The sequence below is a fragment of the Rhinopithecus roxellana genome, chromosome 11, assembly GCF_007565055.1.
Source record: "Rhinopithecus roxellana isolate Shanxi Qingling chromosome 11, ASM756505v1, whole genome shotgun sequence".
Lineage (NCBI taxonomy): Eukaryota > Metazoa > Chordata > Mammalia > Primates > Cercopithecidae > Rhinopithecus > Rhinopithecus roxellana.
Window position 1 is genome coordinate 45,915,484 of NC_044559.1, and position 23,480 is coordinate 45,938,963.

Below are 23,480 nucleotides of genomic sequence, written 5' to 3' on the forward strand. Positions count from 1 at the left end.
TCATTGTCTTTCCTACAGTTTCTTTTTTGTTGATACATACTATCTCAGTTACCTGCTGCATAACAAACCAGCCCCAGACTGAGCGGCTTACAGCAGAAACAGTCATGTGTTTGCTCATGATCTGTAATTTGGCTAGGGTGTTGATGGCTTGTTTCTGCCCCATGTGGTCTTGACTGTTGCAGCTCTCTTGGGGCTGGAAGAACCAAATGGCTTCACCCATGTGTGATGCATTGGCTGGGACGGCCAGGACAATAGGAGGCTGGCTGGGCTTCTTCATCTCCTTTGTGGTCTGGGTCTTCCACTGACTCTGTCTTACTAGGTGGCGTCTTTCTCCAACAGGCAAGTTGAACTTCTTTACATGGTGGCCAGCTTCCAAGCAAGGAGAAGCAGAAACTTCTGGGAATCCTAAGACCCAGACCCAGAGCTGTACCGATTCACTTCCACCACTTTCCATCCTGTTCAAGGGGAGAGGAACTCGACCTTAATTCTGTGGGGAAAGGAGCATGTTCCTGCAGGGATGGTAGAGACTGTGGAGGCCAGCTTGACTTCCAGCTCATTTGGCTTCTTTTAGGTGAAGAGAAATGTTTCTAGCAAAGATGATGTCGGTTAGGAGGCTGAATCCACCAGTGCACAGAGCAGGGAGGCAGAGACACGTACGTGGTCAGAGGTGCCTTAATGTGCTTAGTCTTTTTCTTGGTTCTGCTGGTGCTACACCCAAGAAGTCATTTAGATTTGGTGCCTGAAGTAACTTTGTGATGTAAAAACAGGATCAATGAACGTTCAGTATTTGATTTTACCTTGAAATTTCACATTTTAACAAAGGACAGAAACATCAAGTGAAGAAGGTCTTTGTAAATGTTTTTCAGTTTTCAAAAAAAGATTCTGTTAGATGTTAGAGTTAGAATTATGATATTAGAGTTGTCTCCAGATTTCACAGAGGCACCTCTTTCCTGGACGTGCCAGACTCTTCTGCACCCTGACTCTCGCCACAGTGAGAGCACCTAGAACCTGACTTTCCCAGGCGTTGTGTGTTCTTTCAACCCTGCTGGGAAGTCCTTTCTCAGACTGCCTGGAAGACATCTGCCTGTCTGTCATGGAAGTCCTTTATGCCATTTCTCACTTGACATCAGAGATACCTCTACCAGAGGACACTCTCTGGCACCTCACTCCCTCTGCCCTGTACCTGTTCCTCAAGTACCTGTTCCTGCCCCATGCCTGTTCCTCAGTGGGGGAATTACTTGTTTGATGGATGAGTTTGGCAGAAGGAACTTAGAAGACCTTCTGGGTTCTCCTTTGGGAATACTCCTCCCTCTAGGACAAGTGTTGGGTCTGTTCTTTAGCCACACACTTAGTGCCATGCCTCATCCTTCGGGGGAAAGAATCCGGTGGGGGCTGGGAGTGAGTGGGCAAGGCTGTTTGATGATTAGGTGAGGTGTTAGCTCACCCACGTGGCCCAGATCTGAAGGCAGGTTTTCAGGTGTTTATTAGTGATACTAACTCCAGCACTGTCATTTCACCCTTGCTCAGCTGTCCCTTCTTCACTGTCCTTGACTGCCCCTCTTCTTGCCACCCCATCACTAGGAAGTTGGGTTCAACTTAGTGTTGACAGGTTCATTTTGGCCCTGAGCTGGTGCAGGGCTGCATCCCAGCCTGTTCCAACACCTTGCAAATAATGGGCGCTAGATACACTAGATACACTTGTTGAGTTGTGTGGAATGGAATCGATGTATAAATATTTAGTTGCACGTAAACATCCTTGAAAAATTAGTTATGAATCCCAAAGAATGGTTGTGGTATCTTTGGAGGATCTATTGAGAATAAAAGTAAAAACTAGAGACAGGAAAAAAAAAAACTGGAGGGAAACAGTGGTAACCTTGGCATCTAAGGAGCTATGGAGAATGGTCCAAGGGAGGAGAACAAGAACTGGATTAAGTGTTGAAGCAGGAAAGAAGTAAGAGCTGGAAATGACACACACACCCCTCTCGAAAACCAAGCCTTTAAGTAGAAGAAAAGAAAAATTTTGAGACAGGATTTGAAAAGGGATGCATGGAGTTTAGTCAGATAAGAAGAAAGAATGTTGGCAGAACGGAGAAGTGGGTAACATAGAGGTTTTGGGTAATATTGGGAAATATGTGCAGCTCAGTCAACTTTTGGAGACCTGATATTGTAGAATGCATACCACTCAAAGCCAGGCTCCTGGGACCTGCCTCACAAGCAAAGGGTGGGGTCCTATCTTAGCACTTGCGCTGGGTCCCAGCATCTTCTGAGCAGGCAGGCAAACTACCTAGCTTCATTTCTTGGTGCTCATTTTGCAGGCTGCAGATGTTTAGACTCAGTCCCACCTCCCTCTGGAGGTGTGTGGATTTCCATCGTGAGTCTCTCATCAGATTTCTATCCCAGAAGTGCTCAGCATCCATTTCCCACAAACGTTCCTAAGATGAACTTGACCATGGGGCATGATGTTAGCATTGTCTTCCGTGTGCTGCCTGAGCTCCCAGCTCTACTGGAAGTTGCTCATGGGCTACGAGCAACCTTGCATGTGACTTCTTCAGGTCCTTTCCCTGCAGTGGTATTTTGCCTGCAATAGTTATGCAGCCATGTATTAGCCTCACAGCCCCCACCACTAGATGGCCCCCACTTGAAAATTACATATATACGATTTGACTGCCTGTCTTATCTTTCAAACATAAAACGTTGTCACTTGAGGACAAATGTCACAGTTAACGTGATTATTTCTCCATAGTACAAAACGGCGTGCTGGCTATGTGTCAGGCCGCAGACTAGGCCCTATGGGACAGAGGGCATCTGCTGGGTAGGGATAGAGGTGCCATGTGGGACTTGTCCTTCATTCTCTAGGAGTTCAGCAAAGCAGGATCCATCAGCTGTGTCCTGGAAATAGAAGGAACATCACTTCTATCTGCTCTTCTCGTGTCTTATCAGAGAGTGCGGATTAAGCTACCTGGTGTCAGCATGTTTGTCTCCTCCTGTCTAGGGGATATGCAACGAAGCATGTTGTTGAAGGTCTGGAACCAAGAACGCTGTACAGATTTCGCCTGAAGGTCACCAGCCCCTCTGGGGAGTGTGAGTACAGCCCACTCGTCTCAGTGTCTACGACCAGTGAGTATTCAGCCTCTCCACGCTCACCTGTCTCTAGATCAATGGAGATGACAAGCAATTTAGAGATGAAAATATTCTGCCTCTTGTTCGGCCTTACCAGAAGCAGGAATGATACCATTTTAAAACACTGCAACAGTATTTACTAGTTGGGCCTTTGCCGTAACTTGTAATGTCAGGGAAGTCTAATTCTGCTTTCACAAACTGGGAGAGCTATTTTTGTGCCAAAACTGTCCTGTCAGTAGCCATTCAACACAAAAGGGTAGAGTCACCTTTCTTAGGAAATGGGCCACAGGGATGTGGGCTGGGTAAGCCTAAGCGTCCCCATGCAGCAAAGCAGGCCGCCTGCCTGAGCGTCCTCGGGCGAGCAGCTCCATTCAGCTTCTTGTCCATTTTAGACAAACCCCAGGGTGTGCGTCTTAACTCGCCACACAAACCTGATTCCTGGGGTCATGGTGAGTGAGGGAGAATGAACAGTGCTGCCGCATCCATGGAGAACCCTGCAAGGGAGAGCCCCACATGGAGACCTCTGAGCCCTTCAGCCAGCTGAGTTTTAAGGTTGTTTCTGAGGTTGGTATTTTAAAGCATTTTAAAGATGCTGTGTCCAGGACTATCTCTGAGCAAGAACATTGTAAAAATTAGGATGGTCACAAGTGTTCTCCACGACCCACCCACTGAAAACACAGGTGAGTGATTTTTCAGCTGTGCAAAGGAAGCCTTCCTTTTGTGAGTAAAGCTGTTTTTCCATTTTAGTCCGGGTAGCATTTGGCTTGGAGGTATGTGCTTTCCGTGGCTTTCATCTGTGTCCTTTAGGCATTTCTTCATGACAATTTTTGTGTAGACTAAAGTTAACTCAGCTTTTGAGCTGTGGTACCTTCAGTTGCAGACCTGGCATTAGGGGACAGGATCTGAGTTTAGCAAACTGGGAGTTTAACTGTGAAAAACACAGTTTCAGAGGAGACTTCTGGTGTGAAATGGTCAACTCTGGGGATTCAGGTTAAGCGAGAGGGCTTGGTCCTTCATCCGGCAGTGCTGAGAACATTTGCTGTTATACGGAACATACTTACCTCTCGGGTTCTTATGAGAAAGCAAAGACGGCAGAACGTGAGCTCTGTGTGCTGAAGGAAGGCAGAAGGCGTGCAGGAGAAGGGGTAGGAGGAAGAGGTGGCAAAGGGAGCCAGGTGGATGAACAGAGACTCTCCGGGCAACCCCAGCCAGGACGCCGTCCCAGGCTACCTTTCTGTTCCCTCCCATCCTCTTGCTGTCCCCACCCTCCACAGGCCTTCTGCCACTCCGTAGTCCCCCACCTCTGCCCCTCCTCCCTGGAGCACTCACTTCATTGCTGTGCTCACTGAGTCTGCTCCATGGGCGAGCACGGTGGGGGAGATGCCTCGTGTGGCTTTCTCCTCCTCTGTCACATGCTTTCCCTCCTCCCCAGGTACAGAGCAGTATCCCCCACCTCTATGGAACACTTCTTGCATCTTCTCTTAAGTATTTGTCTACTTTTGGTCTCCCACCTACATTGCGGGCTTCGAAAGGGTGGGTGATGGGTTGGCCATCTTTAGCTTGTGGGAGATCCTTAATAAATAAGTCAGCATGTGTGCCTGTGGCCCGAGCTGGAAGATTGCTTGAGCCCAGGAGTTCAAGGCTGCAGTGAGCTATGGTGGCACCACTGAACTCTCCAGCCTGGGCAACAGAGCAGGACCCTTTCTCTAAAAAAAGAAGATACTTGATGGATGGATGGGTGAAAATTAAGGACCAGTGGCAGAATTAAGAGTATGAAAAGAAACACTGATTTTCTCAGGTTTCATTTATGTTTGTTGGGAGATGTATTCGTTTTCCACTGGCCAGTGAGAGTTCACCCGAACCTTCCACGTGAGGGTTAGTATGGTTGGTTCTGCAGCCTTCCATGGTGGGCTTCAGGTGGCCTCTAGCCTCCTCTTAATAGCACATCAAAGCCAGGGCAGGGGCTTTTGGCCCTCCTGGCCTGAGTTTACATGGGGTTGGCATACCATTTGGAGCTCTTTTAGGAAGGGCTGTTTATTAGTGTGTTCTTATGCTACTAATAAAGACATACCTGAGGCTGGGTAATTTATAAAGGAAGAGGTTTAATGGACTCACAGTTCCACATGGCTGGGAAGGCCTCATAACCATGGTGGAAGGCAAAGAAGAAGGAAAGGCATGTCTTCCATGGTGGCAGGCAAGAGAGAGCATGTGCAGGGGAATTTCCCTTTATAATACCATCAGATTTTATGAGACTTAATTCACTATCATGAGAACCACATGGGAAAGACCCGCCCCCAGGATTCAGTTACGTCCCACCAGGTCCCTCCCATGACACATGGGAATTATGGGAGCTACAATTCAAGATGAGATTTGGGTGGGGACACAGCCAAACCATATCAGGCTGTGCCTGTGGGCCAGATGTGCCTTCTTCCCACTGAGCTGACTCCAGAGGCAGCCATGGAGAGCTGGTGCAAGGCGTCTGTCCTTATAGCCCCATGGTTTCCATGACTAATTAGATGAGGCCTCCTGCAGGGATGAGTGTGGTGGTGACTAGGGGTGTGTGTGTGTGTGTGTGTGTGTTGGGGGAGTGATCCTGGCCATTTCACTGCCAGATAATAGCATCACTGCCTGCAGCCAGGAAGCCTTCTCAGCCTCAGGGGGCTGGACTGGTTGGTGAGGATCAGGTGTCCTCCTCCTCCTCCTCCTCCTCCTAGCTGGGGAAGGCTCTTGGCTCTGCGGGCTGGCTGCAGTTCCCTTATGCTATTGTTATATATTTATAATATCCAAAGCAGATTCTCCTAAGGAGGCAGATCATGCTAAACAAAGAACTGAAAATGTGCACACGATACAGAGCAAGTGCAAATGCTTCTGTGTGGTGATAATTTGCATTCAGTTTGAGAGTGTTTTAATGAATCACAGAGGCATGCACTTTGTTTGAATAAAGAATGCACAGCCTTTTTTTCCCCCCAGGTAAAGTACATGAGATTCTTGCTTAAATGAGGCATACAATTTTAATCAGTTGGGCCCTTATAAAGAAAGAAAAACAGCTGCTACTTGTTAATTGGCAAATATCTTCTCCAATGAGCTTGTGATTTATTCACTGCTTTTAATAAAGACTTAAAATTTCACCAAGAAAGGTGTTATCACCATATTATAATATCTGCAGGTACATCTGCAGCTAAATAACCCTCTTAAAGAATATGAACGATGGCTTCCTCAAGACCACTCTGCCCTGCTCTGCCCTTCTCCTCATCAGGGTCCCTGCTCACCTGGGCCTGACTGGTGAGTTCCATCCCGCTCAGATGAACGCATGGGCTTACATGCTCACCATAGGCAGAATCAGTTTGATATTTGCAATTGCAACACTCAGGGTAAACACTAGAAAAACAAACCTGCAGAGCAACCAGCCGGCCTTTTAAAAATATTCAGTTGCACTTATTGATGGCATTCCCTTGGGCCAGGCCCACAAAGTCTTGAAGGATTCAGGGGTGGGAGGAATGGAACATTCTGTTCACCCTGGAATTTCCTCTGTTCCTCAGGACTCCTGCCTATGGCGGGAGTAGGAAGAATTGCTGTGCACTGCAAACAAGGGCCTTTTCTTTTTCTGTTTCTTTGTCAAATTCATGTAAATGGAGACGTTTTTGTGCCTCTGTTGCTTCACACAGGTTCCAGTGTAATCCTCAGTCTCTCTTTTCACTCTTGGTAGTAGCGTGAGGACAGTTAAGGAGTTAACGCTGAGAAAGAGCTCTCACATCCTGGAATGGTGGTCACTGCTCAACAAGCAAGGACTGAGCAACAATTATGTCAATTCCCCTCTCTTCTGTGAGGTGTCCCTTTGTTCTCAGAGTAAGTTGCGAAGTGCTCATTACCTCCTGTGGAAGCTGGAATTGGCATTACATTTATTATATCCTCATACTGAAAGCCCTGGTCTTTGCTACAGGCGGTCCTCTAGCTTATAAGCATGCAGTGAACTTGTTTCATTTTCCAACCTTTGCATGCTGCAGAGCTTCCTGGTTAGGATGCGCTAGGAAGTGTCCCCACCGGGAGAGCCTTGCTGTTCAGTAAGATGGAGGCTATGGAGTAGATGGGGTCGGTGTAGAGAGGTGGTCAGGGGTGCGCCCTTAGAACTTTCCCTAACATCTCAAGCAGTTAGCACTTTTTGGAAGATTTTTAGGCATCCCCTTTCTTTCAACACTGGGAGAGGATCACATTTACTTAAGATGTTCATCTGTCTTCAAAATTTAGTAAGAGTGGAAGCATATAGTGACTTGGTCGGTACTGCAGCATTTACTGAATACTAAAGGGAAGGAGTAGGCCTCATGGAAGACTTGGCCTTGGCTCTGATGCTGCCCTCTCCTAACTGGGCGACCTTGGACAACTTAGCCTTTCTGACTCCCAGTCTTATGGTTTGGAGGAGAATTTTAAAAGCACTGTGTAAAAAGTCTACATACAGCTTAATTCATAGGATTTGATTTGGGATACTACACACTGTACAACTTAGTAGAAATAGCATGAGCTTTACATGTTGTTATAAGTGATTTATCCAAATGACTTGTTTTTATGTTTTAGTGGCAGCTGAAGTTTGAGATTAGGAGAACATGGGGCCTATTAATGGGATAACAAAGACTTTCATAAACATACCACTCTCTTCTGGTTAGCAACAGAAAGGGAAACAGTCTATGGGTTTAGTTCATCCACCTAAAGTGTAGATGAAACACATGATGATTTTACGTCCTTATTAATCTAGCCCAGGGTTCTCAACTTTGGTACTCCTGGCCTTTGGGGACTGGATAGTTCCTTGTTGTGGGGGCTGTCCTGCACACCAGGGACGTTTAGCAGCTTCCTTGGCCTCTATTCTCTAGATGCCAGTGCACCATCTCCTTAGTTGTGGCACCCAAAGATGTCACCAGACATTACCAGATGTCCTCTGGGGTATAAAACCCTGCCTCCTTCCTAAGCCCTACTAGTGAAACCACTGGGCACAGCATGACCTGCCTTAGAAGGCCAGGGACAGCGGTGAGCCTTGGCCTTTGACAGGTTATTGTGTGACTTTTGACACTTTTGATCTAAAAAATGTATGTAATGATGAAAAGGAAGTATAATGTAGCTAAAAAAAATCTGTAAGAGATTGGCAAGCTCTAGCAGACAAAATTGCTATTTCAAAATAATTTAAACTTGGCATAAATTTATTTTTACGAAAGAAAGGAAAAGGTATCGGCTAAAGATCATTCTGGGAGAAATCCCTTTACTCTCCTGTCTCACTGTGTTCCCAGTTTGTACATTGCCCAGCTCACTTTGCACCACTGAAACCCCCCAAGGAAACCTAGAGAAAAAGTGTCTCCCAGGCCCAGGAACCGGCACCCCAGAGAGATGTTCTACCATCAGGAGCAGGAAGAGGGAGGCAAGCTGATCAATCTGGGCCGGACTATAAGAGGGAGGGTGGGTGAGCCCCAGGAGGCAGTGTAGGATGCAGTGGGGGAGGATGGGTTAAGAGGGAGGGTGGGTGAGCCCCAGGAGGCAGTGTAGGGTACAGTGGGGGAGAATGGGGCAGGAGTGGATATTTTCTTTCAGGGTTTAGAATAATAACGGTCTGAAAGCGGTCACTACAGTGGAAGTGAGCATGGGAGCTAATGGTTAGCTCTGTTCATGCTAACCCTCCAGAGCCTAGCACAGGACTTGGTGTGTACATTACTTAGGTTTGTTGAATGAATGAATGAGACCTTTGAGGTTATTTAGACCAGGGATTATAAACTCAAACGCTTGCCACACGTGGGTGAGGGGCTGGGTGTACAGCTGGAGTACCTAAGAGGTGGTGGGGCCGTATCTACTCACGATGGCAGCTGCTGCTACTGTCACCCCAACAACAGGCGTGTGCTGGGTACTTACGATGTGCCAGGTGCTCTTCCAAGTGCTTCACTGGTATTATTTTATTTAAGCCTAATCGTGATCCTTTTTAAAATCAGAAGGTGTAGAATAAGAAACAAATGAAACCAGAAACTCCTAGAAAGATGGGCGGCTTCTCCTAGCCCTTTACTCTCCCTCTGCTTGTGCTGCCCGCCTGCCTGCTGGCTTTGCTGTGGAGCTGATGTCCCCTGTACAAAGCATGCCCTCCTCCCCGACTGTGGCCCATTGTTCTTTCAGGCTTCTGGACTCTTCCTGGGTCTGCTCCGCTTGGCAAGCTCTCTCCCCTAATTGAGTTTTCTCCTGGTGCTCCCCACCTCCCTGTGTGTAGAAGCCCTCTGACCCCTCAAGCTCAGAAGACAAGGCGAACATGTATGTCACATTCCTGGGAAGAACTGAAAATTTTAATTTCAAATGTTAAAGCACTTTGTCCTTTTTTTTTTTTTTTTTTCCAAAATAGTTGAACATCTCTTTGGCCAATGAAACTAGCATGTTGTGACAGTTGCTGAGGTTTTCCTCCCTTGTAGGAGACATTTATTAAGTCTTATGAAATCTGAAAGGATTATTTCCAAATATCAAAATAACATTCACAAAGCAATACTTTATAACTTGAAAATGTCCCAAGCCTTTAGGTCAGTCAAAATGTTCTCTCTTATTTTTTTTTTTTTGAGACGGAGTCTTGCTCTGTCGCCCAGGCTGGAGTGCAATGGCCGGATCTCGGCTCACTGCAAGCTCCACCTCCTGGGTTTATGTGATTCTCCTGCCTCAGCCTCCCAAGTAGCTGGGACTACAGGTGCCCACCACCTCGCCCGGCTAGTTTTTTGTATTTTTTGGTAGAGACGGGGTTTCACCGTGTTAGCCAGGATGGTCTCCATCTCCTGACCTCGTGATCCGCCTGTCTCGGCCTCCCAAAGTGCTGAGATTACAGGCTTGAGCCACCACGCCCGGCCAAAATGTTCTCTTAATATGTAAAAACCAGCTGGCTTCTGAAGGTGCAGAAGAAACGGTTGCAAAGAGGCATCTTGGATGCTGTGTTAACGTGTGAAAATAAGGTCTTTGTCGGTAAAAGAAGCGGTTGAGTAGGAAATTTAAGATATACTTACAGAAATAGCCAAGTGCCTTCCTGGAGATGATCCCCTGAAGGCCACAGGAGGAAGACAGTGGGAAGGAGTCTTCTTTCCTGATGTTCTGGATGACTGCCTTCCATCTCATTTCTCCAGGAGAGCCCGTAAGTAGCGAGCACTTGCATCGGGCTGTTAATGTGAATGATGAAGATTTGCTTGTCCGAATACTTCAAGGAGGGTGAGAGACCTGTCAGTTCTTTTTTTTTCCCCATGCCTATAAAGTGCATAGAAATACACGCAGTAGCTTCATTTTGTTTTCCTAAAAATTCCCATGCCTTTGAAACTGCCTCCAAAATGGATCTCAGGTGACTGGTGTGAGTTAATAAACCACAGTTAATAAAGATGCTCGTGAAGCCCCATGTAAATGTTATATTTTGTAATTGTGTAATAGAAATTGTAAAAGGAAATTACAAGGCTGGGTATCGTATTTTCTTCCCAGAAACGATTTCTGTATCTTGCTTATAAGCCACAGCATTTAGACAAATTTCACCCCCAGATGCCCATGTCTAATTTCTGATGAAACGAGGGAATCGCCAAATCAACTGCTTTCGAATTTAAAAGGCTGATATAACACTAGAGAGAAAATGGTGAATATTGCTGCTGCAGATGAGATGTTGGAAGCTGCCTCCTACATGAAAAGTAGATGATGTTACCTAGGTTCTTTTTGAATCAATAGTTTTGGGTGCCCTAGAAGGGAAGTCATTTGTGAATTATGGCTCTGTAATTTGGAGCTCTTAAGAGAAGGTTCCCACAAAAAGCCAAAGCTGCTATGCTAGAGTATGTGTGTGAAGACCTCTGCTTTCTTCCCTGAACAGGACTGTTCTCTACCCAGTAGGTGAGATGGGAGGCAAGGATAAAGCTTGAGTCTCCACCAATACAAACTCATGTTTGGTGGAGTTGAGAGTCAGCAGTGAAGATACTGTCCTCCGCTATCTTAAAGAGCTATGTTCATCTAAGAATGCTATTTCTGATGGCACGATGGCTTTGAGCCAAAGCGTGCATATTTTAAGTGAAATGACAGCAGTTTTCTCTTTTATTATGCATTTGAATCTTGTAGAATATTAGGTATATAGTTTAGAAGATTCTTAGCAGTCTAAGACAAGAAAAGATTTAATGGCCCCAAAGAAATTGGAATTTTCAGTAAAATGAGTCATTTTAGCCACCTGAGCCCCATGAGAACCACTGGCTTTGACTCTGCAGTAGCTGGACTGAGCATGCTCATCTCTTTTCTCTGTCTTTCCCAAGCCGTGTTGAGGTTGATGTTCCCAATAAGTTTGGCTTTACCGCTCTGATGGTTGCTGCCCAGAAAGGATACACCAGGTATGGCTTTTCTTTCTTTTTTTTTTTTTTTAAATCTCTCTTGGGGATTTAACTTTTTGTTTTATTCAGAGGCTCTGGTCAGGATAAGGATGGGAGGAAAAAGGGCCATGGAGGAACCCAGTTTCTCTTCTGTCTCCCAAACCGTCCGTACCATGCGATGGCTTAGAAATCCCGCTGTTGTAATCATAAAGTTTTACAATATGCAGGAGAGAATGTAAATCATATGTTGAGGAAGAGGGGTAGCCATTTAGTTACATGCAATATATTTTTATGTTCTTGGAAAACTGGTTATTGGAATTTGAATTTTTCTTTTTATAAAATAGAGGGATATTCTGGAAAACTTTCTGCTAGGTTGCTAAGATATAATTTTCACAGATATACTCTCATTATCTATTCCACACAGAGATAAGTATTAATAGAAATACCTTATTTTCATTTATATCTTAATTAAATGCCATTTGAAAAAACATAAATGTTTTTTTCATTAAATGCTACCATTTAAGAATATATTAAAAAATGACCATTCAGAGGACAGTGAATTATTTTGGTAGCCCAATTTGTTTCATGTGCTTTCATTTGATTTTAGTGAATAACTTGTGTTAAAGGTAAAAGCCTATGTTTTTGGAATGAAGACGTGGTTTTCTGGTTTAATGGTGCCTGGTTTTAAAACCAGCTGGCTTCTGAAGGTGCAGAAGAAACTGTTGCAAAGAGGCATCTTGGATGCTGTGTTATTCTTTTTTGACTGGACTATTGTGGGTGCTGAGTGATCAAGGTGACTTATCTAGCTACAGTTCAGTTTGTTTCCTTTAGGCTTGTGAAAATCCTAGTTTCTAATGGCACAGACGTGAATCTGAAGAATGGAAGTGGCAAGGACAGGTAGGAGGTGGGATCTGACTGAAAATGTGCTGATGTTCTCAGAATTGTGTTGCTGGACTTGTGCCCAGAGGCACTGTGATTTCACCCAAACATTTTCTCGAGTTTCTTTTGACAGTCCTGAGAGGTAGGTGGGTCCCCGAGGAAAGATGGTGATCACAAAAGCTGGCTTGCTCACATGGTCTTGTGCTTTCACTCACCAGGGTGCTTGTGGGGGGCGGGCATCTGTTGTAACGTATGGTGCCTTCTCTGGCGTGGTGGCCGTGCCCAGTGGACAGACACACAGTGCACGGGAAATGGCAGCTACAGAGCAGCTCTGGCCAGCCGTGCCACGTGTGGGTACAAGTGCCTGCCCCCGGCACCCTGTGCCTCTCTCAGGCCGCCGCTGCATTTCAGCCTCACTCTTTGCTAAGAAATCTTCGTTGTTTCTAAAGAAGCAGACAGAAATCACCACCAGAGAGACGCCCGGAGCACTTTCCTGAGGTGAGAGGCACATGTTCCCTTGGAGGGCTGAGAACGCTACAGGAAAAGCTCCGGGGAAGAATGTGACACACATCAAGGGCAGATGAGTGTTCCTGAAAGACCTAAACACACTCGCTCATCTAGTCATTAGAGTTAATCAATTAATTCCAGCTAACCCGTGTTTATTGACTGATTACTACTTGCCAGGCGCTGTGCTTGGTGTGTGGGTGAAACACTGAGCAAAATGCCAGGCCCTGGCTTCAGGGGCTGCGGTCACGACACACATGGAACCAGGGCTTGGGTGCTGCAGATGGCATCGACGGACAGCTGCCAAACACTGACCTTCTGGGGGAGGCCATAAAGAAAACCCCAACTAACTTCTCAAATCAGAAGGACTATCTTCTCCATTTACATTCTCTGAACACAATGCAGCAATAGATTTTAAATAACAATATCTTAAATATCACTTATAAATTTAAAAAGTATTTTTCCAAATAACTCATAGGCTAAGTTGAGACTAAGCTATCAACTCCAGGTTTGAAAAGAATAATAGCAATCTGAAAAGGGAAAAGAAAAAGTATAAGGAGAGTAGGAAAAATGAAAGAATTAAAAGTAGACATTGATTAAAAAGTAGAAAGATTATTGAGAAATGTAAGAGTTACCTCTTAAAAATAAGCTATCTAATAAGATACACCGATCTTTTGTAAATCTAAGAAGAAAAAAATTAGAAGTTTGAAAGAGGACAATAATGATGGTTATGGAGAAAATGTAAACATGAAAAGAAGTTTGTGTCTATAATAGTAGATAATGTCATTGAAATGGATACTTTGTTCTGCGAAAATTTAAACCACCAAGTCAACCCAAGAAGCAGAAGATTCGAATAACCAGTGTCCATGCAAGAAACTAGAAAATTCATTTAAAAATTACCTCCAATGTAGGCTCCGTGGCTTGACTATTCTACTACTGAACCTGTTCAGATTTTCTAGGCACTGATAATAACCTTGGGCTTTTCCAGAGCAGAGAGGAAACTGGAATGCTCCAGAGGATAAACTTATTGCTAAAATCTGATAGAAAAAAGTTATTTGTGTGTGTGTTTGTGTGTAGGTATTTATAGATCTCTTCCATCCCACCTAGGAGGGCCATACCGGAGGGTATTAGGAAATTTTTTAACATAACACTTGCCAGCAGTAGATTAAAGGTGAAAACCTTTATTTGTGTAGACGCAAAACAAAAATTGGGTGTAACTTGGCGTGTATATTAAAAAGTTTAAAAAGTATTTTTAAAAATTTTTAAATTTTTTATTATTTTTTGAGACAGTGTCTCGCTGTGTCGCCCAGGCTGGGGTACAGTGGCGCAATCTCAGCCCACTGCAAGCTCCGCCTCCCAGGTTCACGCCATTCTCCTGCCTCAGCCTCCCAAGAAGCTGGGACTACAGGTGCCCGCCACCACGCCCAGCTAATTTTTTGTATTTTTAGTAGAGATGGGGTTTCACCCTGTCAGCCAGGATGGTCTTGAAAAAAGTGTCTTATTTTTTAAAGTGAAGGATGCTTTCAGCCTTTGAACAGTGTCTGGCACATGGGAGACAAAGTGTCTGTTGAATGAAGGATTCCTTTGATTGCAGCATACAAAGATTTATTTTTTAAATCATCTCAATCAGCCAGTGTCATTCTTAGTATTGGCAAATTCCTTTCCAAAATTAGTAGTGAAGCCCAGGAGAGTGGTGGAGAGCTTGATGTGAAATCTGCATCCCTCTGAGGATGTGGTGTGGCCTTGGACAGGCTACCTAACCTCTCCGTATCTCAGTTTCGTGTCTGTAAAATTGAAATAATGGAAGTAGTTATAGGTTGTAGGCATTTAATGAGTTAATATGAAAAATGCATAAAACAGTTCCTGGCATATGGTAAATACAGATGTATTTTGTTATTTCATGGTTAGACAGTATTTTGAAGGCTGATCCACTTAGGAAGATATGAACTGAGGTAAGAGGTGTGATTTATTTCCTGTAGAACCCGACAGAATCAACTTGAAAAACTTGGACTTAATAAGGAGGCTCAGTAAAGTGGACAAACAAGGCAAAGAAAACACTTTCTTAAATCCCTGCAATTACTGGTTAATAAATATAATGGGGAAATAAAATAGAATGAGAACAAGAAAGGTAGGAAATCTGAATGAAAAAATAAACCTAAAAACCTTACTGAGAGATATAAAAATTTAAGAAATAAAGACATGTCATATGCCAGAATGGCAAGATTGAGTATTATACAATTTTTAATTCTTCTCAAATACTGCATTGAGGTTCAGTGCAGCCTCAAATGGAATTATTCTTGGGAACCTGTCAAAATGATTGTAATTTATTGAGAACAACAAATAGATAATATCTACTAAAACTTTGTCAAGGAAGAGTGTGGAAGGACTTGCCTTGACAGTTATTAAAATGCCTCATAACGTTATAGTAATTAAAGTAGTATGATACTGGAACAAATCAGAAAAAAAGTAGAATGGAATAGAAATCCTCAAGTAGATCCCTATCTACAGAAGAACCTGGTATATGATGATGGAAGTAACATAAACCAATGAGGAATGTACTGGAAAAACAGGATGTTTGAAGGAAAAAGTCAAGTTAGATCCTGGTCTTATAGCATATACCAAAATAAATTCCAGATGAATTGAGAATTAAATGTAAAAAACAGAACCATAAAAAATGACCAGAAAACACAGATGCATAATTGTTTTATCTTGTAATGTGAAAGGAACAAGTGCATTGAACGGAATAATTAAGGAAAAGATTAAGAGTGTATTATACATTTTTAAAAGCTTAATTACAATGTTAAGGACAATCCAGAGAAATATTTACAAATGTATTATAGACAAATTACCGGCATCTTTAATGTGTAGAACACACACACGCCCATACATGTATTCCAAAAAAGCCTCCACACACAGTAGAAAAAAGCAGTTTATACAAGAAAATTTATAGCAGAATCAATATAAGCAATTCATATAAAAATGTTTAGCATTACTAGTAATAAAAAGTTTTCTACTTATCAAATTGGTTATTAAAAAATAATCATGTTGGTAAAGATGCAGTGAAATAGCCTGTACTTTCAAATATAGTTGATAGAAATGTAAATTGGTATAATCTTTCTGGAAAGCAATTCGGAAATGTGCTTCCAAAGTAAGCCACATCCATGAACACAGTGATCCCATTTTAGGAAACAATCAGAAATGCAAATATGATTAGTAAGGGTGTTTGTTGTTGCCTTATTTAAAATTGTGAAAAATGTGAAACAACATAAATGTCCGACAATAGTGGATTGATTGAAGTTATGATATATTCATATGATGGAATATTTAGTATGTGAACACTGTTTTCAGTGCTTATGTAAACAGGGAAGTATGTGAAATAATAAGAAACTGAAATAATACTTTTTAAAAGGCAGTGAGAAGAGAAAATCATACAAAGCAAGAGAGAAAAGATGGGATTTTGTGTAGAGCTGGGAGTGTGACTCTGAGCAGGGAACTCAGCAGCAGGCGAGTGGAGCGGGTCCTCCATTCCTGGTGGGCTTGCCCTGGGGCACAGTGGGATGCCCTACAGGGCTGTGCTCAGGAGCATGCTATGTCCTGGCCACTCTCCCTTTCTCCTACCCTGTGAACCAGAGAGGGGCATTCTTATAAAGCAGCAGATAACAGACCCCGCGGGTGCCAGGCAGTTTGAGTTCAGGTGGCAGTTGGGGTGGTGGCTGACTCCAGCGGCTTGGCACTTGGAGGACCTTGGTGGCTTTCTGCCAGTGGGAGGTGGTAAGTTCAGGGCTATGCCTGTCCCTGGGAAGGAAGAGCGCCTCATCTCAATGAGCTTATTGCTGGGCAGCCCAGAGCCTCCGGGGCTGGTTTTTAAGCAATCCCCCTTACCTCCTAGAGCAAATTCAACAGAATCTTAAGAGTTTGTTCTCTGTGAGGTGAGGTTATGGGTGACTCTGATATGGGATTTTTTTTTTTCTAGGTACCATGCCTTACTTTATAATCAGAAAAGAAGCATTATTTTAAAAGCATGCAGATAGGCCAGGTGTGGTGGCTCATGCCTGTAATCCCAGCACTTTGGGAGGCCGAGGCAGGCAGATCATGAGGTCAGGAGTTTGAGACCAGCCTGGCCAGGCTGGTGAAACCCTGTCGCTACTAAAAATACAAAAAATTAGCAGGGCATGGTGGTGCGCGCCTGTAGTCCCAGCTACTTGAGAGGCTGAGTCAGGAGAATCACTAGAACCCAAGAGGCAGAGGTTGCAGTGAGCCAAGATTGTGCCATTGTACTCCAGCCTGGGCGATAGAGTGAGACTCTGTCTCGAAAAAAAAAAAGTCATGCAGATAATTAGAGTTCTATTTGAATATAATTTAAAAAGTGAAGTTTTCTTCCCTTAGCAAAGGTCATTCTAAAGACCCTCGAGTGCTTGGGAAAGGAGTATGAGCACCCTAAACCCGGGAGACAGGCACTGCACCACGCTGACTGTCTTCTGGGGGTCTCCAAGAAATGAAGGACTGTGTGAGGACGTGGGGCTGCAGAGGTCTGGCCCCATCTCAGCTCAGCTGGGCCTTGCCTTGGGGGCTGGATATTCCAGTTACCACTCAGAGGCTTTGCACATTTCCCTATTGGGAAGATCTTCTGTTTTATTTTTTAACTCTTTATTTTGAAACATTTACGCGTTTAGAAGACGTGAAACAATAGCACAACAAGCACCGGTAAACCTCCCACCTAGGCTTGGCCGTTGACATTTGGCCATGTTTGTCTCTCCTTTTTTTCCCACTCTTGCTGAACTGTTTTGAAATTAGTAGCATAGTATAACCCTTCACCCCTCAATACATCAGAAAATGTTTCCGAAAAACACGGTCATTAACCTGCATAGTAATCATATCGTATTACTTCTAAGACACTTCAACTAATTCCTTAATATCATTGATACACAGCCACCCATGCAGGTCTCCCAACCTGTTCCCCAAAGGTCTTCCACAGCTTTATTTGGGAGGTGGTGTGGGGTTTGGGAGGTGGTGTGTGGGGTTTGGGAGGTGGTGTGGGGTTTGGGAGGTGGTGTGTGGGGTTTGGGAGGTGGTGTGTGGGGTTTGGGAGGTGGTGTGGGGGGTTTGGGAGGTGGCGTGTGGGGTTTGGGAGGTGGCGTGGGGGGTTTGGGAGGTGGCGTGTGGGGTTTGGGAGGTGGCGTGTGGGGTTTGGGAGGTGGCGTGGGGGGTTTGGGAGGTGGCGTGTGGGGGTTTGGGAGGTGGCGTGGGGGTTTGGGGAGGTGGCGTGGGGGGTTTGGGAGGTGGCGTGGGGGGTTTGGGAGGTGGCGTGTGGGTTTGGGAGGTGGCGTGGGGGGTTTGGGAGGTGGCGTGGGGGGTTTGGGAGGTGGTGTGGGGGGTTTGGGAGGTGGTGTGGGGGGTTTGGGAGGTGGTGTGGGGTTTGGGAGGTGGTTGGGGGGTTTGGGAGGTGGTGTGGGGGGTTTGGGAGGTGGTGTGGGGGGTTTGGGAGGTGGTGTGTGTGGGTTTGGGAGGTGGTGTGTGGGTTTAGGAGGTGTGGTGTGTGGGGTTTAGGAGGTGTTGGTGTGTGGGGTTTGGGAGGTGGGGTGTGGGGTTTGGGAGGTGGGGTGAGGTGGTGTGTGGGGTTTGGGAGGTGGTGTGTGGGGTTTGGGAGGTGGTGTGTGAGGTGTGTGGGGTTTGGGAGGTGGTTGTGGGGGGGTGTGGGAGGTGGTGTGGGGGGTTTGGGAGGTGGTGTGGGGTTTTGGGAGGTGGTGTGTCGGGTTTTGGGAGGTGTGGTTGTGGGGTTGGGAGGTGGTTGTGTGGGGTTTGGGAGGTTGTGTGGTGGGTGTGGAGGGGGGGTTGTGAGGGGGTGTGTGGGGTTTGGGAGATGTGTGTGAGGTGTGTGTGGGTTTGGGAGGATTGGTGTGGGGTTTGGAGGGTGGTGTGTGGGGTTTTGGGAGGTGTAGTGTGTGGAGTTTGGGAGGTGGTGTGTGGGGTTTGGGAGGAGGTGTGTGGGGTTTGGGAGGTGTGGTGTGGGGTTTGGGAGGCGGTGTGTGGGTTTGGGAGGCGGTGTGTGGGGTTTGGGAGGCGGTGTGTGGGTTCGGGAGGCGGTGTGGGGTTCGGGAGGGAGGGCCGTGGGGTTTGAGAGGTTGTGTGGGGCGAGACCATGATCCATTGAGGGTTCCCACATTTCATCTGGCCTTTCTCTCTCTTTATAGTCTCTTATTCTAGACCAGTTCTCTCTAAAACTTTTTTTTTCTCATAGCAGTGACTCTTTGAGGAGAGCAAACAGGTTATCTTCTAGAATGTCCTATGTTCTGGATTTGCTTGTCTCCCAGTTGTGGGGCAGGCATTTCACTTGTTCATCTATCCCTTTATTAACAATAAAGTTAAAGACAGGCTTAAGGCCTTCATTAGGTTGGGTGCTGTGGCTCCTGCCTGTAATCCCAGCACTTTGGGAGGCTGAGGCAGGAAGATCACTTGAGGCCATGAGTTTGAAACCAACCTGGGCAACAAGGTGAAATTTTTTAAGAATTAAAAAGAAATTAAAGGCTTAATTAGACTTAGGTTAACACTTTAGCAAGAATACTTCGGAGCTAGTGTTGTGACTTTATGTTACATCCATCAGGAGGCCTGTGATGCAGGTTGTCTCACAGGTAGTGATTCTAGGTTTCATTATCTTTTTAGAGTGATGACAGCAAATTTTCTTCTTTGTAAAGATAGAGTTTTCCCATTGCACTTAGAAAATAATTTTGGGTGTAATAATTCATTGCCGTGTGAATATTCCATTCCCCATTAAGTTTTTTTTTTTTTTTTGGAGACAGTGTCTTGCTCTCTCTCCCAGGCTGGTGAGCAGTGGCATGATCTCAGCTCACTGCAACCTCCGCCTCCCCGGGTTCAAGCGATTCTCCTGCCTCAGCCTCCCGAGCAGCTGGAATTACAGGCACCTGCCACCATGCCTGGCTAATTTTTGTATTTTTAGTAGAGATGAGGTTTCACTATGTTGCTCAGGCTGGTCTCGAGCTCCTGAGCTCAGGCAATCCACCCACATCAGCCTCCAAAAGAGAAAGGATTATAGGGGTGAACCACTGCGCCTGGCCTCCCCATTAACTTTTACCCAATAATTTCAGTGCCAATAATTTTATTGCCTGAATCAATTATTTAATTGGGAATTGCAAATAAGGGCTTTTCTAACTCGATGGTTCCTTTTATATTTACTAGTTGGCAGTCTTCTGTGAAATACAGCTTCTTCACCCACCAACCAGGCATAGACTACATTTTATCCTAAAAAACAAAGAAAATATTTAATTTTTTCTTAAATACCAACTTTTAGAGTAGGAAATTGGTTTGATAGTTATCTCTAATAGTGTCAAATGAGTATTTTTTTTCCTTGTCTCTTTTTTGAGTATCATGGACTTCGGATGTTTTAAAATCTAATATTTTATCCTCAGTTACAGTCACTATTCGTTTTTTATTGAGATATAATTTACATACCATAGAATTCACCTTTTAAAACATACAAATCAACATTTAAAAATGTATTTGCAAAGTTGTGGAACCATTACTACTATCTACTTCCAGAACATTCATCCCCTGCTCCCCTGAAATATTAGCCCTGCACTCTTTAGCAATCATTCTCCATTGCTCCTTCCCTTCAGCCTCAGGCGGCCACTCACCTGCTAGTCCTGTCTTGTAGATTGCCTATTCTGGACATTGCATATAAATGGAATCAGACAATATGTGGCCTTTCATGTCTGGCATCTTTCAGCGCAGTGTTTCAAGGTTCTTGAACATTTGTAGCACTTCATTTCTAATATTCCATTGTATGGATATATACCACGTTTTGTACATCAGTTGAGGGATATGTGTACATTTTATATGAACAATTCCCATGGCTTTTCCACTCAAGTTAGGATTTCTTGGTTTAAGCCAGGTAGGGTAAAAAGTGGAGCTGAGTTCGGTGACTGTGCTTATCGTCAAATGCTGCTGCTTCTGTATGTTGCAGTCTAATGCTGGCGTGCTATGCGGGACACCTAGACGTTGTGAAATATCTCCGGAGACACGGCGCTTCTTGGCAGGCTAGAGACCTGGGCGGCTGTACGGCTCTGCACTGGGCTGCAGATGGAGGCCACTGCAGTGTGATTGAGTGGATGATAAAGGATGGCTGTGAGGTACGGGACCTGCCTTGTTAACCATGCACATGTCGTCAAGAATCTGAAATGCTGCTCCACGGGGTCTGGCAGAAGCAGGGCCTTTGATTAGTCAACCTTAGAAATGCTGGAGAAGGTTTTCTGACTTAGCAAGAAAGCCCCTGAAACCTTAGAATGGACATGAGAGTGAGCTTTCCGATTGTCATGGGGGTTTATCTTGTGTAGGGAATAGAAACAGGTCTGAATCCAGAGCTGGACCTAATGCTTCTACTTTCTTTTTCTTCTTTTTTTTTTTTTTTTTTTTTTGAGACGGAGTCTCGCTCTGTTGCCCAGGCTGGAGTGCAGTGGCGCAATCTCGGCTCACTGCAAGCTCCATCTCCCGGGTTCCCGCCATTCTCCTGCCTCAGCCTCCCGAATAGCTGGGACTACAGGCGCCCGCCACCACGCCCGGCTAGTTTTTTGTATTTTTAGTAGAGACGGGGTTTCACCGTGTTAGCCAGGATGGTCTCGATCTCCTGACCTCGTGATCCGCCCGTCTCGGCCTCCCAAAGTGCTGGGATTACAGGCTTGAGCCACCGCGCCCGGCCTCTTTTTCTTCTTTTTCTATTTTTCTTTTTCTTTTGAGATGGAGTCTCACTCTGTCGCCCACGCTGGAGTGCAGTAGTGTGATCTCGGTTCATGGAGACCTCTGCCTCCCACGTTCGAGTGATTCTCCTGTCTCAGCTTCCTTAGTAGCTGGGATTACAGGCACATGCCACCACGCCCAGCTAATTTTTGTATTTTTAGTAGAGATGGGGTTTCACGACGTTGGCCAGGCTGGTCTTGAACTCCTGACCTCAAGTGATCCACCCGCCCCGGCCTCTCAGAGTGCTGGGATGACAGGTGTGAGCCACTGCGCCCGGCCTGATGTTTCTACTTGGTTCTTTTGTTCATTTGCTTATTTCTTTCTTCATTCAGTCTGTCACTAAACCTTGACTAAGCATGTACCAGGTATCTCAAGTGGTGGTGATACAAATATATTAAGAGCTCTTACAGCCATTGTGCTTCTTGTTGCTTCTAAAATTAGGTAATTTTTATTCTTAGTTTGTTTTAAAGATTAGTCCTTACAAAAAATTTCCAAAGAGCAAACTGACCATATCAAGAATAGAACATTTCAGTTGTGTCTTTACCTGGAAGCAGGCAAGTTGGTCTACTTTTGATTTCATGTTATTTGAAGATGGGTAATTAGAATTAGATCAATTATGGAAATTGCTGATAACTTTGAAAACTTTAGTTCAAGACTAATCAGCTAAAAAGTTCAAAGCATGGAACTAAAGAATGATGGACAAAGTTCTGTGCTATCTGTGACTGCCAGCTGGTGTGTAGAGTGCTGAGAAACGAAGTCGATGACCTGGAAAATCAACTCAAATTGAGAAAAGTCATGTCTCCTGGAAGATGTCAGTAGATTTGTTCTAGTTTGTTTCTGAAGGGTAGTTGAGGGAAAGTGAGACTTCAGTTATGGGATCTACCTGGTTCCTGCTGCTGCTTTTGGAGAATTAAGAAAAGTGCCCACTTATAGGAATAAATCTCAGTCATTAAGAATTTATTACATTTCTTATTTTCCTCATGTTTTAGAGACAGGCACAGAGGCAGGAGGCTGAGCCTATGGGCTTCCGTAGTAGAGCTGGGCCCACGTGCCATGTGTGGTAGTGACAGCCACACACTCCTTGATTGGTTTATGATGAATTCTGGGCAGGTTTTGCACCTAGTGAAAGTCTGTGGTTGAAAAACAAGGTTGTATTTTGCTGAAAGAAGTCAGGCATCCAGGCGGGGCGCAGTGGCTTATGCCTGTAATCCCAGCACTTTGGGAGGCCAAGGCGGGTGGATCACTTGAGGTCAGGAGTTCGAGACCAACCTGGCAAACATGGTGAAATGCTGTCTCTACTGAAAATAGAAAAATTAGCCATGCGTGGTGGTGGGCGTCTGTAATCCCAGCTTATTAGGCAGGCTGAGGCAGGAAAATTGCTTGAACCCAGGAGGTGGAGGTTGCAGTGAGCCAAGATCGTGCCACTGCACTCTAGCCTGGGCGACAGAGTGAGACTCCATCTCGAATGAATGAATGAATGAATGAAGCATTCACAATAGGGCAAATCTCTGCTATCAACATTTAAATACTGGAGTTTTGGAAATTTTGGCTCTCTGGGCTTCAGATATGAATATACTTATTTGGGATAAATTCCATCTTTCTTTGAAGCACTGGAACTCCTTTGCAGAGGACAGAACAATAAGCGTGGATGTGTTTACTAGAGATTTCCACATGACTGGCCTGGTGGCGGATGGATGATGTCAACATGAGTCTCTCCATGTTCTGGCAGATGGCTCACCTGATGCTTCTGAAGCCCATGGGAAGGACTTGGGAGCCAATCACCACCTTCTCCCCAAATGTAATGATCATATACTAAGAGTGACTTATTGGCGACGTATGTGTTCATTTCTGCATTTAATGATCCATGTGATCTCAGGAAAGGCACTTCTCTGAGATTTAGTTTGA

The 23,480-nt window shown here is 44.9% G+C and overlaps 1 protein-coding gene across 1 annotated transcript in view; it reads left to right on the forward strand.

Moving 5' to 3' along the window:
• FANK1 (fibronectin type III and ankyrin repeat domains 1) overlaps positions 1-23,480 on the forward strand; it is a 125,259-nt gene that overhangs the window by 99,586 nt on the left and 2,193 nt on the right. Inside the window, 6 exon segments of the mRNA XM_030940524.1 lie at positions 2,993-3,117; positions 3,723-3,800; positions 10,242-10,323; positions 11,391-11,465; positions 12,276-12,341; positions 20,806-20,971. Coding sequence (XP_030796384.1) covers positions 2,993-3,117; positions 3,723-3,800; positions 10,242-10,323; positions 11,391-11,465; positions 12,276-12,341; positions 20,806-20,971 — 592 coding nt within the window.